Below are 25,624 nucleotides of genomic sequence, written 5' to 3' on the forward strand. Positions count from 1 at the left end.
ATATCTGCTGTCAGTAACTCTCTCTCCTGACACAAAATTAGCTTGCAGGCCTTTGGTCTTTGCTACCAAACAAAAAAGGAGTATAGTTAATACATCAGTGTGTATGTGTGGACTTATGAATGGGGGAGGCAATATAAATAGTAAAACCATTACTTCAGGATTCCTGTTTGAGTTCCTTGCAGCTGCATTTATCCCCTTAATAAAACAGAAGTCATTGTTCAAAAGTTAAGTAACGAGTACATCTATACTGTTTTTCTGCCAAATGATTGTAATTACTCTTTAAATCTCAAAAGTCTGTAAAAGTTGATAGACTTCTGAATTTCAAGTAATTGAAGAAGAATCAATGTGACTGTAGTCAGAGAATTTCTAATTCCTTTGAACCCCCTATTCTTATTGAACCTGAGAGTAATGGACATATATCATTAGAAATTGTAAAGTAAAAACCAATTGGCTCCTAAAGCTACACATTAGATCTAAGGGAAATCCCCCCCCCCCCAAAAAAAAAAAAAAAATAAAATAAAGAGAAAGCCAAATCCCTGTTGCCCAAAGGTTGTCTAGTCTACCAGGTTTTGGACCTGGTTTGAGTTCTTTGCCTCATGCAGTTAGGCAAGGTGCATTGAATTTAATGTGTTAAGCAATCAAACATGGACTGTGGTATTCAAAGTCCAAAATGTTCCATCCTGTTTAAATGTTAACAGTATTCTGCAGATTTGCATTTATGGATGTATTACATGGGTTTTTTTCCTTTTTTATTGCCAGGTGACATTGGCGACAGAAGAAGAACGAGAATGATTACATATCCATAACTCCCAGCAGTATGTCAGGTAATTGTATTTTATAAGAGCATCTACGCAGTATTTCTTGCTTTGCTGGAATGATTATTATTAAATGTTTACTGCAGAATTCTGCTCTAACAAGTGCTGAATGCATTGATGCTAGGAATTGAAATTTTTCCTCTGCCCAGAGCATAGAGATCTGGAGCACATAGTAATCTTCCCCAGCATTTTTCCACTGAGACTCTCATCCTTCTTGGACTTGTATTTTGTTCTTAATGCACATTCCAACTTCAGCATTTCAGCTGAAACTGCCAATACAGTGACAGATTCTGCTGAGTATGTTTGCCTATGTTGTTTTGTAACATGAACATGTACCCTGATGTTTGCAGTGAGACAGTCAAATTCATTTTTATAGATTAACTGGTACTTTTCAGATCATAATGCAGGTGAGCTGAAGATCCAGAGTTGAAATGGCCATTAACCATTTTAAGTCTGCTTAACCATCTTATCGTTGCCAATTGCAGAACATTTGAAGGCTATACATAAATGAGCTGTGCCATAACCCCTATGTATTCCAATCCCAGCCCAGGGTCGCTTAGAAGATGTACTTATTATATGGAGATCATACAGAAAGCCAGACATTTTCAGTCTTGCAGAATTTGTTTCAGTATTCATTGAGCTTAGGCCCAGTTGGAATATAAGATTGAGGCCGGGGATATCGAGGCTTTTCATAGGACAAAGTGGAATAGCTGACCCTTGGTTGGTGCCTCAGGCTCTGGATTATCATCACCACCACCCAGGGTGGGAAAGGAGTTTGTATCCTTAGGCTACCTTGGCAGGGCCCTCTAGAGTGTTTTGCATTCTTCTGCAGGCATTCTAGGCGTGCTAATTTCATTTAGCAAATACCTGTTTTGGATGAATTTAAAACATTGACATGTAACTCGGTCTCTACAGCTGCCTGTCACACTCTCATTTCTCTCATGTTAAACTGTGTTTTGGCCTGTTACTACAGGGCTTCACTTTGCTGTGGTTTTGGAGGGAGCAGGTAGTAGCTTCTCCTGTGTGATGGCAAGAGATGGGGAAGGAAATGCAGTGTACCCACTTTATCCTTACCTTATCTGTTTCGGGGTGTAGCTTCCTATGGAAGGGGGGTTTATGGAGAATTCCCACTAGCATTCTAACCAGGCCTGTCTCGCTGGGCTTCCCTCTGGCAGGGCCACTCTGCTGAGGTCAGTGGAACACAAAGCCTAGTTGGAAGGACCTGCATTTTCTGCATTTCCTTTGAAAGAAGCGGGCAGAACAAATACATGCAAAGAAAATAATCACTGGGTGGAATAAAAGGTTCATTGCAGAAGATGACTGTTGGTACAACTGTAGATGTCCTGCACTTTTTGTTACGAGCAGTTTGTATGTTCTGTTCCTCATTATAGGAATGAAACCCCCTACATGAGTGTGAATGTGAAAAGAAGCATGGATGAAATAAAACGTTTCAATCTCTGTAAAAAGTGCATAAATACCACCATTCAGAGCCAGATAGGACTCCTTTCCTAACGAATGAAAATTAAAGCTTAGATTCTGTTACTGAGTCACTGGAATACAAGAGCAGAATCTAATCCAAAACCAAACCAGTTGCCTAAAATAATAGGCTGTATTGCTCTGATTTTTTGATAGATAATTTTTCTGCCCATATGTTACATTTTTACTGCAGTAAGAGTTTTCCTTTTGTAGGCACTACCCAAAAGCCTCCAGTTTCTGGTGCAATCTAGAGAAGTTCTTCTGACAGGAGATTGTAGAATTTGGTCTTTGGTCGTAAAACTAGGCTTTGCTACATTTTGTAATTGCCTTAAGGAAGGTATTTTAAATATTTTGACATCTCAGCTTTAAAAACATGTACTGGTGTGGTTATTTTATGGCACACGCCTGTCATTGCACATGCTTATACCTTTTAATAAAAGGAGAGTTTCAGTTTTCAAAAATTGTTTTTGGAACTTCTGAGTGTCAAAGCTTGCCTACCCAGTTTTCTGTACACGTAGCTGGGGTGATGACCAAGCACTGCAACAAAGGGGTGCTGCTGGGGAGGAGGGGTTGCACCTACTGCGGCTTGCAGCTGAGACAGATGCATTCTGTTCTCATAAACTGCAGCTTGGTACACCCCTAAAATAAATAAATTTCAGATGAGTGCTCAAACATATAAATGCAACAAAGCCAAGCAAATCTGAAAGTTCAGCTTTATTGTTTGGAAGCTTCTTTTTTTTTTTTTTTTTTTAAACGTTCGTTGTCTTCTATGATAAATGCTGCAGCAGATCAGATGTTTTTAGAGCTCAAAAATGCATTTAGGGAATGTAAATAAAAAAAATGTTTGATGTTTTTTAAAATAGATCTAAGTGGGAAATGAATGGTTGGATGCTCCCCCATAGTTCAACAGCAGCTTTGCAGTTGGCACCAGAAGTTACTGTTCACAGAGTAATCCCTGGAAAAAAAATTACAAGCTTTTAAAAAAAATTAGTGCTACCTTAGCAATAACTACAAGTCTTTCTGCTATACAGTTGCACAACAGAATAGAAGAATATGCCAAATAGAAAAATTTAAAAGTTGGAAAGTCTTATTTTCTCATTGGGAAGATAATATTTTCAAATAAGTAATATGTAGCAGTTCATGAAAGAATTCTTGCTATTTAAATACTGTAGTGAAGCTTCTGGCTTTAGCATCACTATTCACTGGCAATAATTATTATTCACTGGCAGTAATCTATCACTGAGGGCTCCCTTCTGTACATTTTCTCACAAAATACAGACAAGCCCTGAGGCAGATCTTCGTCTTACTTCATTTGCTGGAGGGAGAATTGAAGAAGGAATTGAAGAATGGATTCTAAAACCCAGAAAATAGTATTTGTAGAATTCAGTAAATCTCATCAATTTCTCCTTCATGGCAGATGAAAATTGAATGTAAAGAATGTAATAGTGGTGTCAGTGAAGTCTGCAGCAGCTCCTTCACTGACTTCAGTAATGCCAGGATTTTACTCTGCTTTTATGTGGAGTTTCATAATCAGCTCAAACACTGTGCTTCTGCTCTCAAATATTCACACTGTTCTATTTGGTAATGACTAAAGTAGATCAAGATAGGAATTATAATAATATTAAGTGCTTACATTAGGGAATGTAATTTAAATGTCATAAATGCATATTGTCAGTAAGTAGAATTTAATATGCAGCATTTCTTGTAACAGGTTGCTCATTTGGAGAGGAAAATTAATCAGCTTTTGTGCAACGAGCCATTTGAAAGCCAATGTCTCCAAGGGTGTTGTCTGTAGTTTCCAAGAGCTGGGAAAAGTAATAGGATAGGACAGGTACTGCCTTTTCTACATGGGTCTTTTCACTGTAGTGCTCAGTACTCTGCAAACTTGCCCTTAATTCAGATGGAGAAGTTCGTTGTGTAACACCAGTTGAGGCAGTATTTCTTCTGAATTTCTATGATGGTTTTCCTAGGATAATTGAACTTGACATACATCACTGTCTGACACTTCTTGTCTGCCAGACCATGATAAAACCCAAGTAACTCAAGTGTATTATTTCTTTTAAGTAATGGATTTTTTAGAAGGACAGTAAATACTTTAATATAAGGTTTTATTACGCCAGGATTCAGCAGCTTTGTAATGAGCTTTTGGGGATTTTCAAAAGGTTAACAAGATTTATGTTGTGGGATGTTTTTGCATGAAGCTATGAATCACTCCATGATGGCTCTTATTACTTAGAAACATATTTTTGAATATGCAGTTAAAAATATCACATTTGCTAAGTTCTAGGTTACAGACATTCTGGTTTAATTTTAACCTTTGTTTTAAGCTTTAATGTTTTTAAAAAGTGCTTTCAAAAAGTGCTATATAGATACAAAAGTTTCAAAAGGCAGGTAGTCTGTGTAACATTTTATAGTGTCTCAAATTTTTATGCAATTCTTTAATAATGCATTGGGGTTTTCTTTCCCATCATGGAGGAAAAAAGGCTCTTGAAAGAAAAAAGAGTGTTTTTTTCTTTAGTAGAAACATGAAGGTCTTGAGTCTTTGTGTTTCTAAAGGTGTTTGATATTTACAACTCATGGATACCTGCTGTATTTTCCAGATAAAACACATGTTTTTCAAAAAATTTGGATCTGGTTAGATTTCACAAAGAACAGAGAAAACAAACGTGTGTTTTTTTTAGCGTTGCAACATCTGCTAGCCATTTTCTTAAGTATGTTTCATTATGTTAGTGCTGGTATTTTTCTCTGTCTCCTTTTTTTTCCCCCCACAAATTCATCAGTATACTTAATCCCTTTCTATACTGATTTCATTAAAACCAGAGGTGGTGCCTTTCATTAACTCATCTTTGTGAAATTTATTTCTGATGGAAGCAGACTGTTGTGTTTGAAATCTGAAGTATCTTTCTCTGTGTTTCACTGGTGCCATCAGTTAGGAGTGCATAGTGTTGTCAGTATAAAACATACTTGTTAATCTAGCATGCAAAACACTATTAAAATAATTAAGAACAAAATATCCATGTCATTTTTCTAAGTCTTTTCTAGTAATGTATAAAATAAACCACTTTACTTTGCTCTGCTTGCCACAGGAGTTGCAGCCTGTCATTTTGTGGTGTCCAGAAGCCTGAGCACTGACTGCTGTTCAGTTCTTCTGATGACTGTATGGCAGAGCAATTAAATTAAGCTAATTGTCCTTGATATGCAGTCTTATATGTAGAGAGGACTGTAAGTTTTTTGTGCCAAAGGTAAAGCTGTTGATGAACTACAGGAAAGCTACTGTCCAGTCAGGCATTTTCCAGTTGCTTTCATATAAACCAAATACTTTTTACATTCCCTAAATGCATTTCTGATTATATTCTTTAGAAGCTTGAGTGCTTATCATAAAAGAAGACAGACGTTTAAGGAAATGTTTAAAGGTTGCAAAATATCAGGGCCAGACTTTCAAATCTGCTTTCTTATGTATGTGATCACGTGTCTGAAAACTGTTTATACCTGTCCCAAGCTTCAGTCTATTTCCAGTTGTAAAGAACTTTCTCCTCACATCCCAGTTTGTCTTTGTTTCTGAAGAATCCTTTGACTGCATTATTTGGGCAAACTTTATTTGGTGTTTTTGTTTGTTTGTTTGTTTTGTCTTTCACCAATTATATATTTACCAGACTGCTAGTTTTAGTACCTGTTTCTTTTACCTGGCCATTGCTCAAACCTCAGTCCTTGGAACAGGAGGTGTTATTTCAAGATATAGGCTATCTCTTTAAGCAATTCTAGAACTAAAATAACTTTAATTGTGTGATCATCTTGAAAAAAAACAAAGAGCTTGGATGATCTGCATGTAGCCCCAGGATTTGCTGTTAGTAAACAGTAGCCAAATATACTGTCCATTCCTCAGTGAACAGGGGTGGGAGGTCTAACGTGGGATTGACGAGGGACCATGTGACTGCTCTGAAAGCTCATGGCAAAAGCACTACTCAGAATCAGGATTTTACAAAATGGTGATAGTGATTTGTGGAAGTGACTTGAATACTTTCCCAAATGGTTTCACTGTATGTTATGGTATTTTGATCTGTAATCTAGGAATGATATTTTGGTTTCTCACTTTTTTATTTTAGTAGGTTCCTAGGCATTAAAAGAATTACCTAACATGATTTGAAAAGAGTAAAAATCCATTCACATTCCCATGTTCACACAGGCAGTAGTCTGCAGAATGAGGACTGGGGAGGTGGATCATTGACTTGTGGGTATGAAATTAATCTTGGTTTAAAAGAAATGAAGGTGGTTGTGTACAGTAGGGACACACACACTGGAACTCAGTGCCAAAGGCTGGTGTGAATGCAGGGAGCGCATGCAGGAGGAGACTGGGCTGCGCTTCAAAGAGAGATCCCTTGCTTATTTCTGCAGTTTAGACAGGCCTCGGGGACTCAGGCAACCCCTTGGGCTCACAAGTAGCTGGGGACTGTGAGACTCTCATATATGCCTACTTTGTCCTTACTCCTCCCCTGGTATCCACTCAGGGCTCCTGCTGGAGCACAGTAGCCAGGCAGAGCTGCCGTGCTGGGGTGTGCCTGGTTCTGTGGAAAACTCCTCCCATGTGCAGCACAGAACTGTGGGAGGGTCAGTTGTGCTCAGCAGCCCTGCGATGCTGTTGGTTAAAGTCGCCTTTCTAGTTTCATTGTGTATCCCTGCATCTTACTGCTTTCTCCTGCATAGCTTTGGTCATTCCTTTCTTTCAGGGTTGTTACTGTATCTGTAGCTGTCACAAGATTCCACATTGGGTACACAACTCCTGTCCATTTCTCTGAGAGGGTTCCAGACAGCTCTTCACATACCAGAACCCTGAACCATTTGCTTTTCTCTACTCACAACCTGCCTCTGGTCAGCCTACAGATGAGCTGTCAGGTTCTTCTGGAAATTCTTTTCCTCTGATTAAGTTTTCTTATGTTTATAAGTTTGAGCATAATGTCAAGCCCAGGTTCTTGGTGAGATAAGTGTATGTCTAGTATTACCTTAATAGCTAATAGAAGTTCAGCGTGTGTTTGAAAAGCGATTACACTGGTTCACACTGAAGAGCTCATTAAGATCTCTCAGCAACAACAAAGATAAAGCTGTTACCCTGTATGTTACAGGTTTCTCAGTGTTACCTTTTCTTATATGTTAAAAACTCTACAAAGTTTATTGTAATATCTACACACTCTTCTTTCAGGATATTGTAGACTTTGTCCAAAAGATTGTTTGACAATACTGAAATTTAAATTACATTGAAAGCCATATTGTCAAAGATACTATTTAAATATTTTATAATGTTGCCACTGTTGAAGCGAGTAACAGTCCTGGATTAAATAATCCTGGCTCTGTTTACTTCCACAAGGATACACAAGCACATGTCTCTGAAATACTGGAAAGCACCTACTGGTTTCAGTAGACATCACTAGTTCTACCTGCTAGAATCTCTTTCTCTCATTGTACTTTTTTTTTTCGTATAGTCACTGTCATTTTTACATTTTAAAATTTAGGAAAGAAATCACATGTTCTCAAAGGTTTTATTTAGCATGTTACAAGAAGGCAGGGTTTGCTTGTTTATAAAGAAGAATCTTGACTAGTCTGCACTGGCTGTGCTCCATCCTTTATTCAGAGATCACCCAAACCTAGTTTAAAAGTTGTGAAACACAACTGTGAAGTGTTTCCCTATTTGATAGGGAAGAATAAGAAGAAAATGCTGTGCTGTTGTTTGGGAGAAAAGGGAAGTAAGGCAAAAGAGAAGGGAGAGGGGAAGAGGAGAAGAGAAGCAAAATAAAGCAAAGAAAATAAAAAGCTGTGAACTGACTGCAACATTAATGAGAAAAAAATGAAACCTTGGATAGCACAAAGAGTTCTGTCATTGCCAGCACAAACACACATGAAGACTTCACAGGCTTTTATAGTTAACTCGTGTGCTTTAAAATGCTTGTACAAAACATGAGTCAGGTTTTAATTTTGCTGGAGAGATAGCCTTAAATTGTAGCTTGCTTGTGTTGGTTTTTTTTTCCTTAAGTCATTAAGAAATCATCTTGTGCTGTTGGACTGGGTCCACACAAAGCTGGGCTGCCTGATAACAGACTATGCACCCCTCAGTCCTAATCCTGATTACCTTTGCCTGAGCTGATCTCCCTGAAGCCAACCCACTTCAGTGTCCTTAGATGCTTGCATACTTCAGTGTCTGGAAAAAAAACAGTGAAGTGCTGTTGCTCTTGCCACTCTGTTTTCAGTAAACTTCCAATACAAGAAGAGGCAAAACTTTATATATATAAAGAACCACTTTTGTCAAGCTTTTGTTTTGCAACCAAGTTAATGACAATTCAGAGACTGCTAATGCATTCACCTACTGCTACTATTTTCATCAGCTACATGTCAGAACTCTTACAGGCTGTGAGCAGTTTTGGAACGCAAAATAACTTCTTGTTGTGAGAGGAAGTGTCTTTGTAACTGTAAAAATAGCAATCCTCTGGCATCCCAGAACTGTTGGTTTACCTATTGCCTGGAAACTAAGTGATAGCCTGTTGCTGAGGGTGACAAAGGAATGTTTGTGCTCCACAAAAAAGTGTGAGCAAGGTAGTCTCTGAGGAGCAGGGACTGGTTGCCTGTGTGGTCACCCGACAGCTTTCATCACCAATGGATGTGGCTGTCAGCGGGAGCTACTGCGGAATAGAGTGGTCATAGTCACATCCGTGATGCAAATGCCAGCTCTGGGTGTAACAGGGCAGATCCTGTCTAGGAAAAACGAGTGCAGCCCTCAAGGCACAGTCCCTCTGGGGCTGTTGTGGTGAGCACAGGAACACTTTTCAGCCCTGCTGTGCTGTGCACCCCGAGTTTTTGTCAGGGTTGAAGTTCAGGATAGGTACACAGCTCATTCCAGCAAGAAAGGATGTCTTCCTGGCTACCTTCTCCTGTCTTTCTGGAATTAACAAGTTATGATTCCCTTCTCTTGAGATGTGCTAAAGAAGCTGTTTGTATTTCTTCTTTTACCATGGTTGGCAAATAATAGAGAAGTAGGGAAAAAAGTGTATCCCTGAGACGAAAACAAACGAACTGTTCGGTGGTGTTTGTAGTCCTTCCCATAGCGACATTCAGCTAACACTGGGTATCTGAGAACAGGCCCAGCCTTTACAGTCACCTGTTAAGAGTCTTTGTCTTGGCCTGTAATAAGCAATTTCTGGCTATTTCTGAGAGGTTCTCCTGGCCTCTTCTTCTAGTTTAGCTCAACAGGTACTTCATCTGCTAAAACTTTTCTGCTTCTGCAGAACAAATTTACCTTTAAAGACACTGATGGGAACTTGAGAAAGTCTTTTGAACTGTTGACTGCTCAGATGCCAGTTTTTGCTGCCATGTGCTGCCTTTGTGTCTCTGAAATTACTTGATGATTCCTTTACTTATGTTGACAAGAAGAGCTCTAGGCCCTTCTTAGTAGTCCCTCTCTGAAATGGGGCCTGTGATTCATCCCTGCAGGCTGTACTGCTTTCTGCCTCGATGATAGCCATTTTAACAGTAGCTAGAGGGAGAGAGATGCTTCCCTTACAATTAGGGAGCTCAGACAAAATTATATTGTCATCCTTTATCAAGGGTTTTGGTTTGACAAAACCAGGAGCAGGTGGAGGAGATTTAAACTGCATTCTCTGTTGGGGAAAAAAAAAAAAAAAAAAAAAAAAAAAACACTTTTGAGAATTCAGGCAAGATGTGTTAAAACAAAAGGAGTAGAATAAATAAAGTAGTCCTGTAATGAAAATATAGTTTAACATTCTGATCAGCTGAATGATGATTTAGGACATACATTTCTGCTGTGTGACAGTATAGGACACGTTAAAAAAAGGGAGACCCCGCTCAGTGGTAGTTCCTTACAACTTAATCCTCCTCTAGCAAAATTTGAATGTAAAATGTCCCTGGTGACTGAAGAGAGTTTGTGAAATAAAGTGGAAGCCTGTAAAATTAAATAAACTGTAGCTAATATAGAAGTCAAAATAGTGAGACTAATTTCAGAGGGAGCTAAAAGGAAAAGAGAGGGTAAAGCTGCTTGATGTTGGGTTAGCCTTTGTAAACTCTGCCTGGGCAATCCAAATGATAGAAGCTATAATAGAATCAGTTTCTTCTCATAGTTCAAATGTGTCTAGAATCACATTTTAAAATACCATAGGTGCTTTGCAAACAGAAATTGGAAAATGCATTTCAGTGTTATTTTTTATGTTAAGGAGGGTTTTGGAGTTCCTCACTAAAGTGAAAAATCCATAAGCCTTGTGTGACATCCTCTCTGAATCCTCGGGGAACAAAAGTTCTACTGTTGTGGTGAGTGTATGTTTTTTAATTAAAATCAAAGTTAAAGCAAATCATCGTAGGCTAAAAGACAGCAAAGATGACCTTTAATATTGAAGATAAATTTGGGAAAAAGGTAGAGAAACTTTTGCCTAACAAGACTGAACAGCCTGGATTATGAATCACTGATTTCATTTCCAGGACTAATAGCAAGAACTGGGTAACTGATGATACAACTGACTTTTAAAGAAGGTCAAGAATTGTGTGGGTTCAGTGGTCTGCTCAAGGGATTGACAAGGCACAGAAATATCTGTTTGTGAGTGAATTATAAAAATGCCTATATTTTACATATGTTGCATGTGCCTGACTGGCATTATATAAAAATGGGATGTTATCCGTGGGGGGAGAGAACTGAAACGTGCAAGAAAATGAGGAAGAGGAGAGCGGCCTTGTGCTGAAGGGTGCAGTACCTGAGGTTATAGCGCAGCAGCTCGTCTCCCTGCCAGGAAGAGTGAAGTGGCCAAGTTTGGCTCAGACAGTACAGAGAAGTTCTGTGCAGCTTCCAGAGAGTCTTACCAGAACAATCCAGTCCCTCCCTCTGAGCTTAAATTTGTTATGAAGTCTGGAAGACATAAAAGTGTTCAAATTGTGAAAAAAAAAGTTTTATATCCTGTTCTTCTAATTTTTTAAAATTGCCTAGTATTTTCTGGGTTACTTGCACTATTCTATTTTAAATCTGATTACCCTCCTACAAGTGATATTCTCTTGCCATATTACCTGCATTTAGTTTTTAGTCTTACTAAGAAAGTCAAGTCTGAACCAAGAGTGGTTCTATAAAGCCAGAAGTAAGTAAGTAAGTGCAGATTCTGTGGGTAATTTACCTGCTTTATGCATTGAAGTCTGTGATGCCAAATAGTTTCTTGTACGAATTTGTGTTATTGGTGGACAGCTTAGGTATAGTGAGTAGAAGGAATGGATTTTTAACTTCAAGTATCAAGTGAGCTTACACTCCCAGCAGAAAAAAAATACGCATTTACATTTAAAAATAAATAAGATATTGAGGAAAGCTGTCTATACTAACAGACATTAACACAGGAGAACAGTATTTAATTCTAACAATTAACTAAGTCTTGCTATGTCTAGGAGTATGTCCAATATTAACGAATTCCACTTGAGACAAGACTTTAAGAAATAGCAATAGTATGATAGCCCTGGTAAATGAAATCCAAAGTTATTTTTAATAGTTATTATCAGGAAGGTACTGACTTAGTGTGCACTTATTTGCTAATATGTATATTGATTATTTTACTGAGAGAAATGTATGTAAAATTAACTCTTGGGTCTATTGAAACAGCAGAATCTTGCTATGATTAAAACCACAGTGGATATCAGTCATCAGATGTCTGGAATTAGTTATTTCCTGTATGCAAGTTAGAAAGCTGGTTTGTATTTTAATTTTTTTAGATATAAAAATATGAAATTTTTTCTTTTTCATGTGGAATGTCATCTCTGATGCATCATTTCTATAGCATTTAGTTTCACTATCCAAAAACAGAAAATCAGCTATATTTAGTTTTACAGATTTGTCAACTAGTGGTATCTCCGTTTCTTCTGCATCAAAGGATTAAATAAATTTGCTTAGTCGTTATGACTAATTAGATATATCATGCAGCTTCATATTGTTCGTTATCTACACCTGACCCACATGTCCACGCTCCTGTGATAAAATTAGCGTCTCCGATACGCCCTGTGGCCACCACTGGGGAAAGGCAGTAGGTAGCACAAGCGGAACAAACTGCTAAGCATGCCCACATAAGAATGTCACACTTAGGTAACAGAGTGTCCCTCAGGTCAGCCTACGATAAGAGCGAAGTCAAACAAGGCTGAATCCTTGATGTTTTGTGTTTTAAGTATCTGAAAATTGTTCACGACCAGCCTCGACCTACAAGACCTCAAATGATCATATGAGCAAGGCAATAAATTGGTGGTAGCTTGCCCTGAGGCCCATGCTGTAGTCGTGATGTTGTGAAAGTTGCATCTGGTGTTAGCCGCCTGTCCACACAGACCTGCCTGCTGGTTCAGGCTTCACGGGAGGCAAAATTTTGTATTTCCTGGTACGGCAGGGGAGCGATGGTGGCCGAGTGGGCATGGCTGAAGGGCTCTGCGTCCTGTCGGTGCCGTCCAGGGGAGATGCACAGGAGTGCCGCGGCGTCAGGAGACCCGGGGAACCACTTGCTTTCCAAAACGCCACACCTGAGCAAGATCTTGGCAATGCCAGCAGCTGGTAGCCCTACAGTATTTGCCAAACATCCAGGATATGGCCTTCTGTCGTGGGACAGACCGATTCACCTTCCTGACAGAAATCAGAAATGGAATGTAGTGGGCGTAGCAGAAAGCTGTTTGTGTAGGAAAAGACACTCCAAAAATTATGATATCCAGAGGAATGGACAGCAGCTTTTGCAATGTCAACATGCAACGACTTGGACTAGCAGAATTTTACAGCCAGGCCATTCAAAAGCAAACTTTCAAGTCATGTCAAGTGCCCAGGAATACCAAAAAGAAGAAAAAAAGTGTAAAGGTAACTGGCATTATTATGCAGAGCACAGCAAAGGCTGTATTAAAAAAAAAAGGAAGAAAGAAAGGAAAAAAAAAAAAAGAAAAAAACACCCCAGGTTGTTATGTTTCTGTTTACAGTCATGGGTTTGGTCATATGTGAAAGCATTATTACGTGGGGGGTGTTTTCTTGTTACCAATTTCTTAATTTTTTTTTTCATTGGGAATAATAGTGATTTTTAGTATTACTTTTTATTTGAGTAGCTTTGTGAAGAACCCTGATGACTATGTGATGAGTACTGACTGAGGGTTCTGTATAGATACCTAATTTAAGATAGCATCTATTCCTTCAGCCCTTCAAATATTTATTTGCCTCTCCCTTTATGGTCTTGATAAGATGATCAAAAATCTTTTCTGTAGCTGGCCTTTTTAAATAAAGCATATCTTTTATATATTAAAAATGCAAGGGCAAACAAAAACTTTACTACTTCAGCTTGTTCATCTCTCACCTGTGACTGTGTCGTTTGCCTGTTCTTCTTTATTACTTTCTTATTATTAACCATCCCCAAAGCCTCAGTAAGCGCACTTACAGAACTCAGATAAATGGAACTTCTGTTGTAAATAATCTTTGCCTCAGTAGTCAGAAGAATTAACCATTTTCTTTCAGGTATCTTTTTTCACATCAGCACAGCATTGAAGGAATTCCTTTTAAGAGTCACAGTTACTTAGATATTAGCACAAATTTAGTGCTTAAGTTATTTTTACTCCTTTTTAAACTGGGATAAATAGTTCTTCACACAGACAATAATTGCTGCATATTGGGAGGGAGGGACTACAAGTTGTTTTCTTCTACTTAAGTCTTGCGTCACTTCAGGAAGAAAGATTACAGTGTCAGGCAGGATATCACCTCATGAAAAAGTTAAACTGGTCTAAGTACCTGATTTCTTTAGATTTAGTTGCTCTTTACCTCAGAATGCCTCTTTGCTAACAGATGTCAGGTGTTGATCGCTTTAACGTCTTACCAAAGGCTGCCAGGAGGCTGCCAAACCCAGACAGTCCCAGCCAAGAGTCTGTTAATTACGTTGTGTTGAACTACATTAGCTGACTTTCTGCTTGGTTTTATTTTTGAACAAATGGAACTTTTTACCTTGAAGTTTTCATGTGGAGTTGGGGTAGGGAATGAGTTAGAAAAGGTATATGTTTTAAGTTTTGGCCGTTACTTTCTCAAGAGATAAGCTGTGTAATTAACTGATGTCTGCTAACAGGGTCTTCCAATTATGAGATACGGGGAGACTTTACAAATTGGGTTGTCTGGGTCACAGGTTTATAATTACTCTTTGCAATATTTGCTCAGAGACCATCTTAAAAGTTGTCTTTTACACCACTCAAGAATTTTATTAGCCAGTCTGTTGGCAAATGTCTTAAAGAGCAAATGCTTTCTGACAAGGCTGCATACTACCTACGTGTGTCATCTGTAGTACCAGGAACCAGCGCAAGGAAAATCAAGCACAAACCCTGGAAGAGTCTTGGTCATGAAAGAGCAAACTCCATTCTCTTTTAGCCAAATTTTTTGAAGGTGTCAGGTATGGTCAGGGAGAACTGGATTTGTAGTGAATCTGAACATTTAAATATAAACTATGACATTCTTTGTTATCCAAACAGACTAATGAGTCTGAAGTGTTCCGTTAAAAGGCACATCACACTGGCACTTTATGAGTCACATACACATTAAGTGGCGTGTCATAGCCGAGGTACAGCAGGTTTTTGTGGGAGAAGCAGCATTAGAGAAAGAACTATCTTAATACATGTTGAGAAGAGAGGTGTGCTGTTGTGTAACCCATTTTCCTTAGGTGTAAACCAGGGGCAGCTGGTTTGAAGCTGGCTGCATTTGTTGCAAACCCAAAGAAATTATTTTATGCCTGAAGGATGTAGCTCTTTTTCCCTCAACTATTTCACCTGTTATAATAAATATTGTGTAGACAAAATGACAGTTTCTTATGTCTTTGATTCCACCGAGACATACTCCAGGAGCCGTCAAATGCTGTTTTAACTTTACAGCACTTGAATTCCATAATTCTGCATGCTTTATGGTTTAGTCACAAGTAGAGTTTTCAAAAAGAAATACTGTACAGAGTTACATACTGTTCTTGTAAGTGCTCAGTATTATTTTGGATTCCGATGTTTGAGATTTTCTTAGTTTAATTGATAACAGTAAGTTTGCTTAGTCACATATTTAAGGGGCTGTTTTGAGTCTCATCATAGTACACAAAGTGAGTTAGTAAGGTAGTGCGAATGTATAGATTAAATAGAGGTGCTAACTCATTATGTGGAGATAGCTGTGTTTCACAAACTATATGTATTGCAAAAGCCACCTGAGTAGTTCTGCTCAAAAGATGTTACAGTTTTCAGAGTATTTTCTTTATGATACGAGAAGGTAGGAACTGTCTGTGATGTGTCCCATGTTACGTGGTGTGAGTCCTCGAAGTTCAGATCTAGGGAAGAGCAGATATCTAATTTTTTTTTCCCCCATAACCTTCGAGGTGGCGGAGTGCAGGGAGCAACAAGTATTTTTTAAGATGTGTATTCTAAAACTAGGAGCTGATAGTACAAGTGTATGTAACTGTTAAGAATTAAGAAAGTTATGTTTAAACCTTGCAGCTCCATGTTCAAATACCCAAACCTGTTTGACCAAACACTGGATTCTTATTCACCTGTGTGCACCAAGCGTGACCACAAGGAACATGAGGTCCTTTTGGCCCTTCAGAAGCGGCGCTCTGCCCTCTCCAATTTGAATGCTCTGCAGTACCTCCCACGTATTGACACTGACCAGCCTTTTGGAAGTGGAGCACAGGGGCCCTACCTGCAGCTCTGTGGGGTAGCCAGGGCTCTAGACCAGGGGTGCAGTTTGGGAACGGTCAGGAGAAGGCGGCTCTAGCGGGTGTTGTGCCGCGGGCGTGCTCTCGTAGGCAGCAGTGGCACAGGAGGGGGGGGTTGCGTGGCACCACGCTGCTTTTGCTGCACCGGGACCTCGGCTGCTTGGGATGTGTCACCAGGAGGACCATCCACAGCAATACACTCTTGCCTTAGCATTTCTGCGGGCTCGTTTTGGTGTGTTTTGTAACCAGGTTAAGTCATAAGAGAAGTGCAGCTTGGTAGGGTGTTTAATTGTTCATAACTGAAAGTTTTAGTCTGAATTTTTAAAACAGGAGTCAAAGAAGAGCTGCATAATGTAGTGTAAGGCAGTCTCCTGCAGGTAGCTTTTTTCAGGCTTTCTCAGCCTGACTTCTGCCCACCCAGTGTAACATCACTGCCTGCACTACACTTCTGATTTACACCAGGGTGAGTATTTCAAAACCTTTGGGGCATTCAAGACTCATGTTCAGCAAGTGATTTCTGCCTTTTTTTTAATACAATGAATTAATACTTCAGACAGTGAAGGGTTCAAACTTGATATCCTCTTCTGCCGCAGTGTGGAAGTCTCTGCTTTTTCACTGGCTTATTTGCTTGCACCAGAGGTTTTATTCTGCTAGTGATTAATTTCCATGTGTTTTCATAATCAAACACTTGTGAACTAATAAAATTCCAAGTGCAATACTACATTGCCAAAGGCAATGGAAGCTCAACATGACATGATTTAAAGACTGATATTCAAATCAGAATACAAGACAAAAATAAGGCTGTTAATATTAATTTCTACTCCACTTTCAGACTTTTGATAAAGACCTTGTCTGACTGTCTTTCATCCAATCGTTTAATTCAAAGTGATAAATCAAAGGGACCTGCAGGATGTGACCCTAAGAGTTTAAAATGAAAATATTTTAGGAATATTCCCGGTTTAATAGGGATGTTAAATCTTTGCAGTGTTTTTTGAACTGATTTGTTTCCAAGGGAACAACAATCTGCAGTGCTATAAACCTCTTTAATGTTAGCACATCACAGGCAAGGAACTCCCATTCCCTGGCCGTGTTTATAATTTTTTTTCTGTCAGAAAAGGCTCTTATCCACTTTTCTTTTTCTCCTCATTTTTCACAGTTTCATCTAATGTAATTTCCTTGCAATATTACAGTAATTCTGACAAAAGCAGTACATATGACACACTTCTAAGCACTATTGACATAGCAATAAGAAGTAAGAAATATTTGAGGGATTTATTTTGGAACAGAAAGCAAGTCACAGGCTGTGTTACATTGAGATACCATATCCTCATGTGCTACCCTGGCTGGGATGGCTTTGTCTACACACAGCCTCAGATCTGCTTAATTTTTCAGTAACAAACCTAAACCAAATAGAGGGGAAAAGAACAAGAGAAGAGATAATTCACAAAAATTCTGACTTGTCTGGCAAAGCAAATCCCTATGGCGAAAAATTCCATCTAAGAATTCCAAACCTGGTTCTCCAAAGCTTTTATGGGTGGCATAAAAGTATCTAGGTGTTCTGCTCTGGCAACCTGTAAAATACAGCCTTACCTCTCTGCAGGCTCCCACAGAAATGCCTGCGAGCGGTACCCTTTGTTACGTGGTAAATGAACAACCCGCGTACACTGCACTTGTGGAATGTCTCCTTTCCACAACGAGCGTGGAGAAGTAAGCTCAGCAGGCTGTGGTTGTGTGTGTGACATTTGTATGTGCCACAGTATTGCCAACAGGTCACATAAATGGGTATGGTTTGGGGGTTCCTGTGTGAATGACGATTGCGGAGTTTCTTAGTAACCACGGGCATGTTTTTATGAAGTGCTGAACGTCCGTTCTTGAAAAATCAAATCTTGCGTAAGTCTTGCTTTTTCTCACAAAATCACTGTAAAATCTAGATTGTGGGCCTGAGCTAAAATGAAAATTGACTTTTCTTGTGTGCTTTCTTCATATTGTATGTCGCAGTGCTATTTGCTGGCTTAGATCTTCAGTAAAAACTGCATGGAGAATGAGGGTTCCTTTGTGGTTTACTTCTGACATTTCAGTAACTTAGTGCTCTTATGAACTGAGATGTTAGTTTAAATTATCAGAGTTTTAGAAGAGTAAGTTCATTTCAGAAGCAGCTTCGCTGATTTCAGTAGAATTGATTTGACAGAGTTCATTTTGACTTACCAAATGTATTATCATTTTCTGAGCAAGTTAGTAAGAAATGTGTATTAAAGATGCTTCTTCTATAGTTCAAGGGAAAAAAAAACTTTAAAATCCAAGCATGAGTTTTCACTTTTCTGAGCCTCAGATCCTTATTATGCTTATCCTTATTCTGCACTTACTCCGTTATCGTGCATATTAGCTGCTAACTGGAAATGCTTCTTATTTAAACAGGTTTGTTATGATTGTATGTTGGAAGGGAGAACATTTCTCCATCCACTCTGGATTACACTGAAACCTTAAACGGTATCGGATGGGGAGAAATATGTACATGTCATCCCCAGTTCTTACCTCTTTCACTGAACTTCTAGGACCATTTAGGTGTGTGTTCATCAGGGTTAGTAGCTGTAAACTTAAGATACTAGGTGAAAAAGGGCTAACCTAAATAGTAATTTCGGCAATCCTGTGAGTTGTTTAAAATGAGTGAAATAAGAAAACTAAAACGTCATTATCAAATCAGTAATAATTCTGCTTCCTAATAGTAAAAACAGACATTAAAGAGGGATACCATCTTGTTACTGGCTTCGAGAGTTTTACTGTGTTTTAACTGTGCTGTGAAGGAAAAACATACTTTACCTAGTAAAAAACAAATAGCTAATAAAAGTTTTTGTTTTTTTTTTTTTTATCAAAAAGAATGGCTGATTAAACAAGGCATATATTAACCGTATTGCGGTTTAGGGTGCAATAAATAATTATAAGATCATACATTTTTTGTTGTAGTGATAGTGACATGCTCATAGCTCGTAGGTGAGGCAAAAAGAGCAAAAACCTCTCCTTGCTCTACTCAGTCTGTTGTCAAAACAGCCAAGCTTCTGAAAGTACTCCATTACTGAAACATAAAGGATAACAAAGCAGAATAGCAAAGCAATTAGCTTACTGATAATATTTAAGCGGTGTTCTGTTTGCTGATTATATTATTTCGAAGTTTCCCACCTGTTGAACTCAATAGAAATTACCTCCCCAAATGACTGAAGTTTAGAAAAGCTGCTTTCCCGTAAATGCATTACCAGGCAGTGGGGAGGATTGCCTATGTGTGGAAGGCTGGGGAGATTCATGCATGTAATTCTGTAAAACAAAATCAATAAAGCTGATGACAGATTAAGTTGCTAAATTTTGTAAAACTAGACTACTGCTTGGGTCATCAGCACAGCACTATTGGATTTTCTATGGTTTAATGCTGAAAAACAGGATTATTGATTTTAGGATTTTCAGCGTATCCCCTCTGGGAGTTCTTAAGCAGTCTTTATAATGCTTCACACTTAAGTTGACAACTACAGTGACATAACTGTGTCCTCGCCTTAGTAATCATTTTCTAATCATATTGGAAAGGGCTGGAAATGGTTTATAAAATGATTATTCCAGACAAACAGGGGAACAGGAGGGTTGTCGGGATGTCACTTCTTTGTCTGGTGGTCATTGCTACCTGCCTGCCATCTTCCCTTGGAATTAACTTACAGTCACAGATTAAGACCTTTGACTGTCATAAATCTGCTTCCCAATATGTTTGACTGGCAGGGGAGTTCACAAGCTGTCCCAATATAAATAGGATTTTAGCACATCAGGTGCTGCTCCAAAGTAAAACGGGCTGTTTTGCGGTCGACTTTGTTGGTGTATATTCATTGCTCCTCTCCCGTTCCATGTGTATGCATGCCTGCCTGTGTATGCATGTGTGTGTGTACGTAAAGTAGAAGCTGAGATAGGGTAACAAAATGAACTACTGTATGCAAGAAATATATGAAGTGCACCCAGCTGCTGGTAGCAACTGCTACATGCAATCCACTGATTATTGCACATATATCGAAGATAATCAGGGTTACAGCAGTTGTGATGCTCAGGTCCTGCACAGTAACAACATATATATGGAACAGGCCTGGGCGGTGAATCAGCCTTATACCTGTAGTTACCCTGGAAACGTGTTTAAAAGCGAGTACTCTGACATGGACATGGCCCTGAATCAGTACAACCAACCTGAATATTTCACCGAAGAAAAACCTACTTTTTCTCAAGTGCAGTCGCCATCGTACTCTCAGAAGAAAGGTAGGGGCAATTTATTTAAATAACAACAACAACAACAACAATCTCTGTTTTTGTTTTTGTTTTGCTTTAAACTTACAGTTGCATCAGTTGGCTCAGATACATCTTTGAATGTGAAGGCTGCCTGTTCAAAATTGAAAGCAGCAGTAACATAGGTTGCTAGGTGATTGTAAGGGTTTTTTGTGAGCCGTGAGGATTTCCAAGCACTTTTTCTTAATCTGTGAAAGACATTTGTAAATATATTGCTTGTTTTCTGCTTTCTGGGGCTGTTAAGTTCGTTTGCTATTCACCAGATAAGAAAGTTTCTCTTCTGAAATGTCATCATTATATATTCTATATCTTAAAGCCGTGTTTCTGGTTATTTACGAACAATTCATGTGAGTCCTTGTTATCAGTAAATGTGAACTCTGTTTACTCAGCAACTCGGGGAAAATACTTCGAAAACAGAACTGTAAATATGCAGGGGAAAATGATTACATTTAACAGAGTTACTGTCTGTTAAGTGAAAACCGTGTAGTTTCTTATTATTCAAAGCAAAAAAGATGTAAAATTCAATAGTATATCTGTGCAGGAAAGATTATTCTGCATCCAAAAAGTTGACCTAATCAATATGTTTGTGAAAGATAATCAGAATCCAGTATCTTCTCCCTCAGGGTTAAATCATTTCTTGGTTTTGGAGTTTATTCTTTTGCTTTCAAGAAAGCAAAGCAGATTCAAAAAAGAGCCCAAAATACCAACGAACACTTTGAAATGTTTTCAGTGTTATCTGTTCTGAACTCAGACAGGCAAACTGATGCATACAGAGTATACATTATCTGTGTTTCTTTAAAATCCATTATTAAAGCATAAAAATACACAGTCTGTTTTACCAACATAATGTCCTTTTTCTGTTAAGACCAAATTTTCTGTATGCAGTTATCCAAAACCCAGATGAATCTGATGTAACTAGGTAGGTAGAGAAAACACTGTTTACTACTTTTAAAGTGGCTTTGTAGTGAAAAGTAGCGTGGTTGATGTTATTAACTGTGTGGAAATGTGAAACATTTTCCTATGTGCAGACAATATTCATTAGCACTTGATGCAATAAATCTCTATGTTTGGTAGACAGATGTTTTAATTGTATACTTTGAGCAGCATTGCATTTCATAACAAAGGATATATTTTTTTAAATGCTGTTCTAGGAAGCTGTAAGAACATGATCAAATGCTAAACTAAAGGTAGTTGTGGATAGTGCACGTTTCTGTGTTGTGCAACATTTTAAATACTTTTTAAGGCTATTTATTTGCTATTGCTTTTTTAACTGATGGATTCATAACTCTTACTAGACTTTTCCCATGTCTTATTTTTGGTTAAACAAAAATAGTACTCGGGATTAACTCAGAGAAAACAAAGACTTAGTATTGCAAAGTCAGCGAAGAAATACATTTTTCATAATGTTAAAATCTGTCGATAATAATTGATACACCTAGATCCAAGTTTTAAGTAAGTTACCTCAGTATTCAGCCACCTGACAGCTGCTCTGATTAAAGTTGCTATACTTGTTTGGTTGAAAAAACACAGGGATGCTTTTAAAAACTGCTTCTTTGCCCTGTTTTCTACCACCTCAATAACACTAAGAAATGACAGTGAATTTTGATGGAAGCCAGTTCTCAAGCAGGCTTTTAATTGATCATTCATAGAAACTGAGTAACATGCTTTGGGGTTCTTTAGACCCTTATTACTGCGATAATAAATAAAAAGTTGCCTTCCTTCTGTCAAACCTTTGCAAATGCTGAGTTTGTTAAGCAGAAGAAATCTAAACTGTGTGGAACATGTGCATCTTCTCTTCTTCATTTTTTTTTTTAATTTCCATCATTTAACCAAGCTATCGTAAAACTAACGAATCTTTTAATCCTGTCCTGAGAACAGAAGGCTCTACACAGGGCATTTGTGTCCGTATTGATCCAGAATTGATTTGGGGGGCACAAGGGAGTTTGTTAGAGAAGCCTTAGTAATAGCCCATTAAAGGAAAATTAAGTCCCTAAGCAGGTGTTCATGAGGAGTCTTCATTGTTGCAGTCGGTATTTCTGTTAATAATCTCAATAATACGCTGTTCAAATCAGACTGTACTTTATGGTAGCACATGGAGTCTTTTCCAAACAAAACTTTTCCTAGTTATGAAATGGTTAAAGTTGCTTTTTCCCTCTAGGAAGAAAAAAAATACCAACATTTCATATGCTGAGAAAATCATCATTTATGAAGGGGAGTTTTAATTAATTCTCTATCTTTATGCCACTTTAAAAGAATTCAGGAGATAACCAAAAAACAAGAAACAAAGACCTGCAATGTGTTACTAAAAAAATGTATTTAGAAAGTTATTAGTCAGTTATTCTAAGATATAAGAAAGCACTTAAGCTGCTCCAGTTATTACAGTACATTTCTTGATTATCCATCACAAATTCTAATGAAAGACAAATTCTAAAGGAAAAACCTGTGCTCAAGAAAATCAAGAGCACAAGGTGGAGGTGTGGTTTTAGCTTTGCATCTGCTTCTTGTTCCCTTACCTTTTGTGCTCTGGTGTATGCTGTTAAAAGGCAGCAGCACAATATTCATGCAAGAGCTTACTGTTTTATTAAGGAAGCTCAGGACTTGATCCTACCATGGACGACAAGCAACCAGATACACTTTGTTTTCTGCACGAGGCTGTGAAATCTGATGAGCAGAACGGGGCTCATCACTGTTAGAATGAGGTGCTATTCCCAGTTCTGTCCCAGAGAGCTTAAACTGGAATATTTTTCCCCTCTTTCGATCCCACTGACCACGGTGAGCTTGCAGCACCCCGTGCTGGATGGGCGATGGCTGTGGGGGAGCCCAGGCCACCCTACCCTTGAGCCAAAGTTGTCCCTGGAACACCTCACGCTGCCCGTACAGTGGGGAGGAGTGCCCTGTGGCAGGGTAGAGTTAGTGTAATCAGCAGGGTGCAAAAGAAATATGTACAGGGGTCTGGAGGCCTCAGCATCCTCACGTTTGGTGTGTGCAGAGTGCTTTGGCCATTTGGACAATGTGGGGAATAGGTCTGCAGCGTTAAAACCGGGAAGAGAGTTGGCTTTCACTTGGCTTTGCACAGTCGTTTCCCAGACAGTGAGTGAAAAATGCCCACAGGTACCTATGAAGTTAGGCTTTAACCTCAGGCTCTGCGGGGGTGGACCAGCAGCGACCAGAGGCTGCTCCCCAAACCAGGGGTTTGCAGACAGGAGTTCATGGGTCGAGCTGTAGCAGCACTTGCTCCTCGGCCCTGCGTCTCACCTGGCTTCCCAAGCACCCTTGGTATGCTGGGAGAGTGGTGCTTTGGAAGTTGTTATTGATTGTTGTAATTATTATTTCCCTTTATATTTTCTCAGGCAATTTACATGCCGCTGAGAGTACATACCAGAAGGTGTGACTGAGTTAGTCCAAACTGAGTTCTCAGTGGTATGAAAACATTAGGGTACTTTCTGAATAGCTAAGGAAATGCAACATGGAGGCTATGCCAAAATGGCTTCCCATCAGTGCAGGGAGTATGTGTGTCTAGAATCAATTTGCAAAAACACTGTGCGTTTGTCATTTTGGCCTTTGCAACAGACAGCTCCCAGTATACTAACAATTATTTTGGGCTTAAATATTATTAATTTTGCTCTTGACCACCCACCTAAGGAGATAACACCGATCAGAAAAATTGCATCTTATTCAGCAAATCATTATGCATTTGGAATTATATGTTTCTTTTTTAATAATAATGTCAGTGAAAATAATTTTTTTCAGCTCCTTTACTGTAACCTTTCCACAACCAGATGAAGTATTGGAGGTAAACTAAATCATGCTTTACTTTTGCATCAGTAGTAAAAATGATGTTCAGTGAGGCTTAGATTTCTAAATAATAAGTTATTTGCTCTATCAAGATATAATCTCTAAAAATATTTCATAATTTTGGCGGAAAAAAATGGAAGGTCTGACTCTTACCGTAGCGCATTTTGTATCTGTAGTTGGTAATAGATGTGAGTGTAGTACCGATCACAGCAGTGTAAGTGGTAACATAGTTTGGGCTAAAATGTTTTCAGCATGTCTGTGCAAAATGCAGTACTGTTGGTAAGGTTTCTGACTCAGCACAAAGAATGGGTTAATACGTAGAAAAGTCATAAAGGGAAAAGAGACTAAAAAATGTTCCAAATTCTATCTTTGCAGAATCTCTTGACAAATTTAGTAATCCTATAAATCAGAGAATGTCAGCAAAGATCAGAATTGCACACAAGCAAGCCAGTTAGCTTACAAGAAATGTGTGAACCTGTTTTAACAACACTCTCAGTGCTTCCAAGCTCAATGGAGAAATAAGCAATTTTTCTCAGTGGGAATAATGGAAAGAAAGTGGGAAACAAGGACCAGTGTCTCAGCCCAGCCTTTCAGATCAATACCGATAGCAGGACAAACAAGAATGGAGTATGCTTTTTGTCACTCAGCTCAATGCTCTTGCCAATAAACACACTATTTTAGCTTTTCTACACAAGTGTATCAAGGATGATATCTGAATGGTTCTTGTTATTTTTTTGATAATTTGCAGAGAGTCACAGGGTGACTATGGAATCAGTAGAACAGCAGTATGAATTTGCTTTTCAGTTCTAATACAGTTGGGGAATCTGAAGGTAGTAATTAGTTTCATCTTTTTCATTTTCATACTGCAGTGCCTAGGAAGTGAATACGAACTTACTGATAAGTCCTAAACTCCTCATTTTTGGTGAGTGGTCTCTAGTGATATAAACCATACTAGACAGGGGAGAGATTTCAGGGAACAACTCTGCCACTATACAGTGAAAATCAAAATACTCAATAATGATCCTAAAACACAAGTGTCCTTGAGCAATAGCAAAAAAAAAAATGGCTTTTTCTGCTTGCAAGGTATAAGCCTATGGTGGATCAGAAACAACCTAATAAGGAACATCTGATATACAGACAGAATTTGTCTGCATTTATGTCATTCAGATCCCTTTTTGGTGGTCATATATTGTTTGGGTCCTAGAATTTTTTTAAGGTGTTCTTTAGTCCCTAAGCCAATGTTACATTATCTGTACAGAGACTTGGAGATGTAAAGTTTGTGCAACAATACTTTAACAAAACTGAAATCGGCTCTTTACTTTTCTCAAAACAGGCTTTTGGGTTTTTTTTTAAATGTGTACCAGATACAGAGGAAAACCTGTATCATTCTTCAGGGGTTGTTGTCATTTAAAAAGCTTTTCTTTGCCTTGTGGTGCTAAGGGGCAGGGTGCAAGAGTAGCCACCAAGTATCTCATTGGTGTCTCTCCTATTTGTTACAGTGTGCAGGGTCACATAAATGCTGCTTTAAGGTGT

At 38.6% G+C, this 25,624-nt stretch overlaps 1 protein-coding gene across 2 annotated transcripts in view; it reads left to right on the forward strand.

The window, feature by feature from the left end:
* The first annotated feature begins 763 nt into the window (after positions 1 to 763).
* The window catches only part of LOC103771846 (thyroid hormone receptor beta), a 46,775-nt gene continuing 21,914 nt past the window's right edge, over positions 764 to 25,624 (forward strand). The window contains exon 1 of one of the 2 annotated variants that reach the window (XM_008939163.1): positions 764 to 824. In XM_008939163.1, the coding sequence (XP_008937411.1) occupies positions 818 to 824 (7 nt within the window). In that variant the 5' untranslated portion in view covers positions 764 to 817. Of the gene's footprint in view, positions 825 to 19,922; positions 20,270 to 25,624 lie in introns of those variants that run through there. The other variant, XM_008939162.1, reaches the window with a different exon arrangement.

This window comes from Merops nubicus, unplaced genomic scaffold (assembly GCF_000691845.1).
Source record: "Merops nubicus isolate BGI_N331 unplaced genomic scaffold, ASM69184v1 scaffold9634, whole genome shotgun sequence".
Classification (NCBI taxonomy): domain Eukaryota; kingdom Metazoa; phylum Chordata; class Aves; order Coraciiformes; family Meropidae; genus Merops; species Merops nubicus.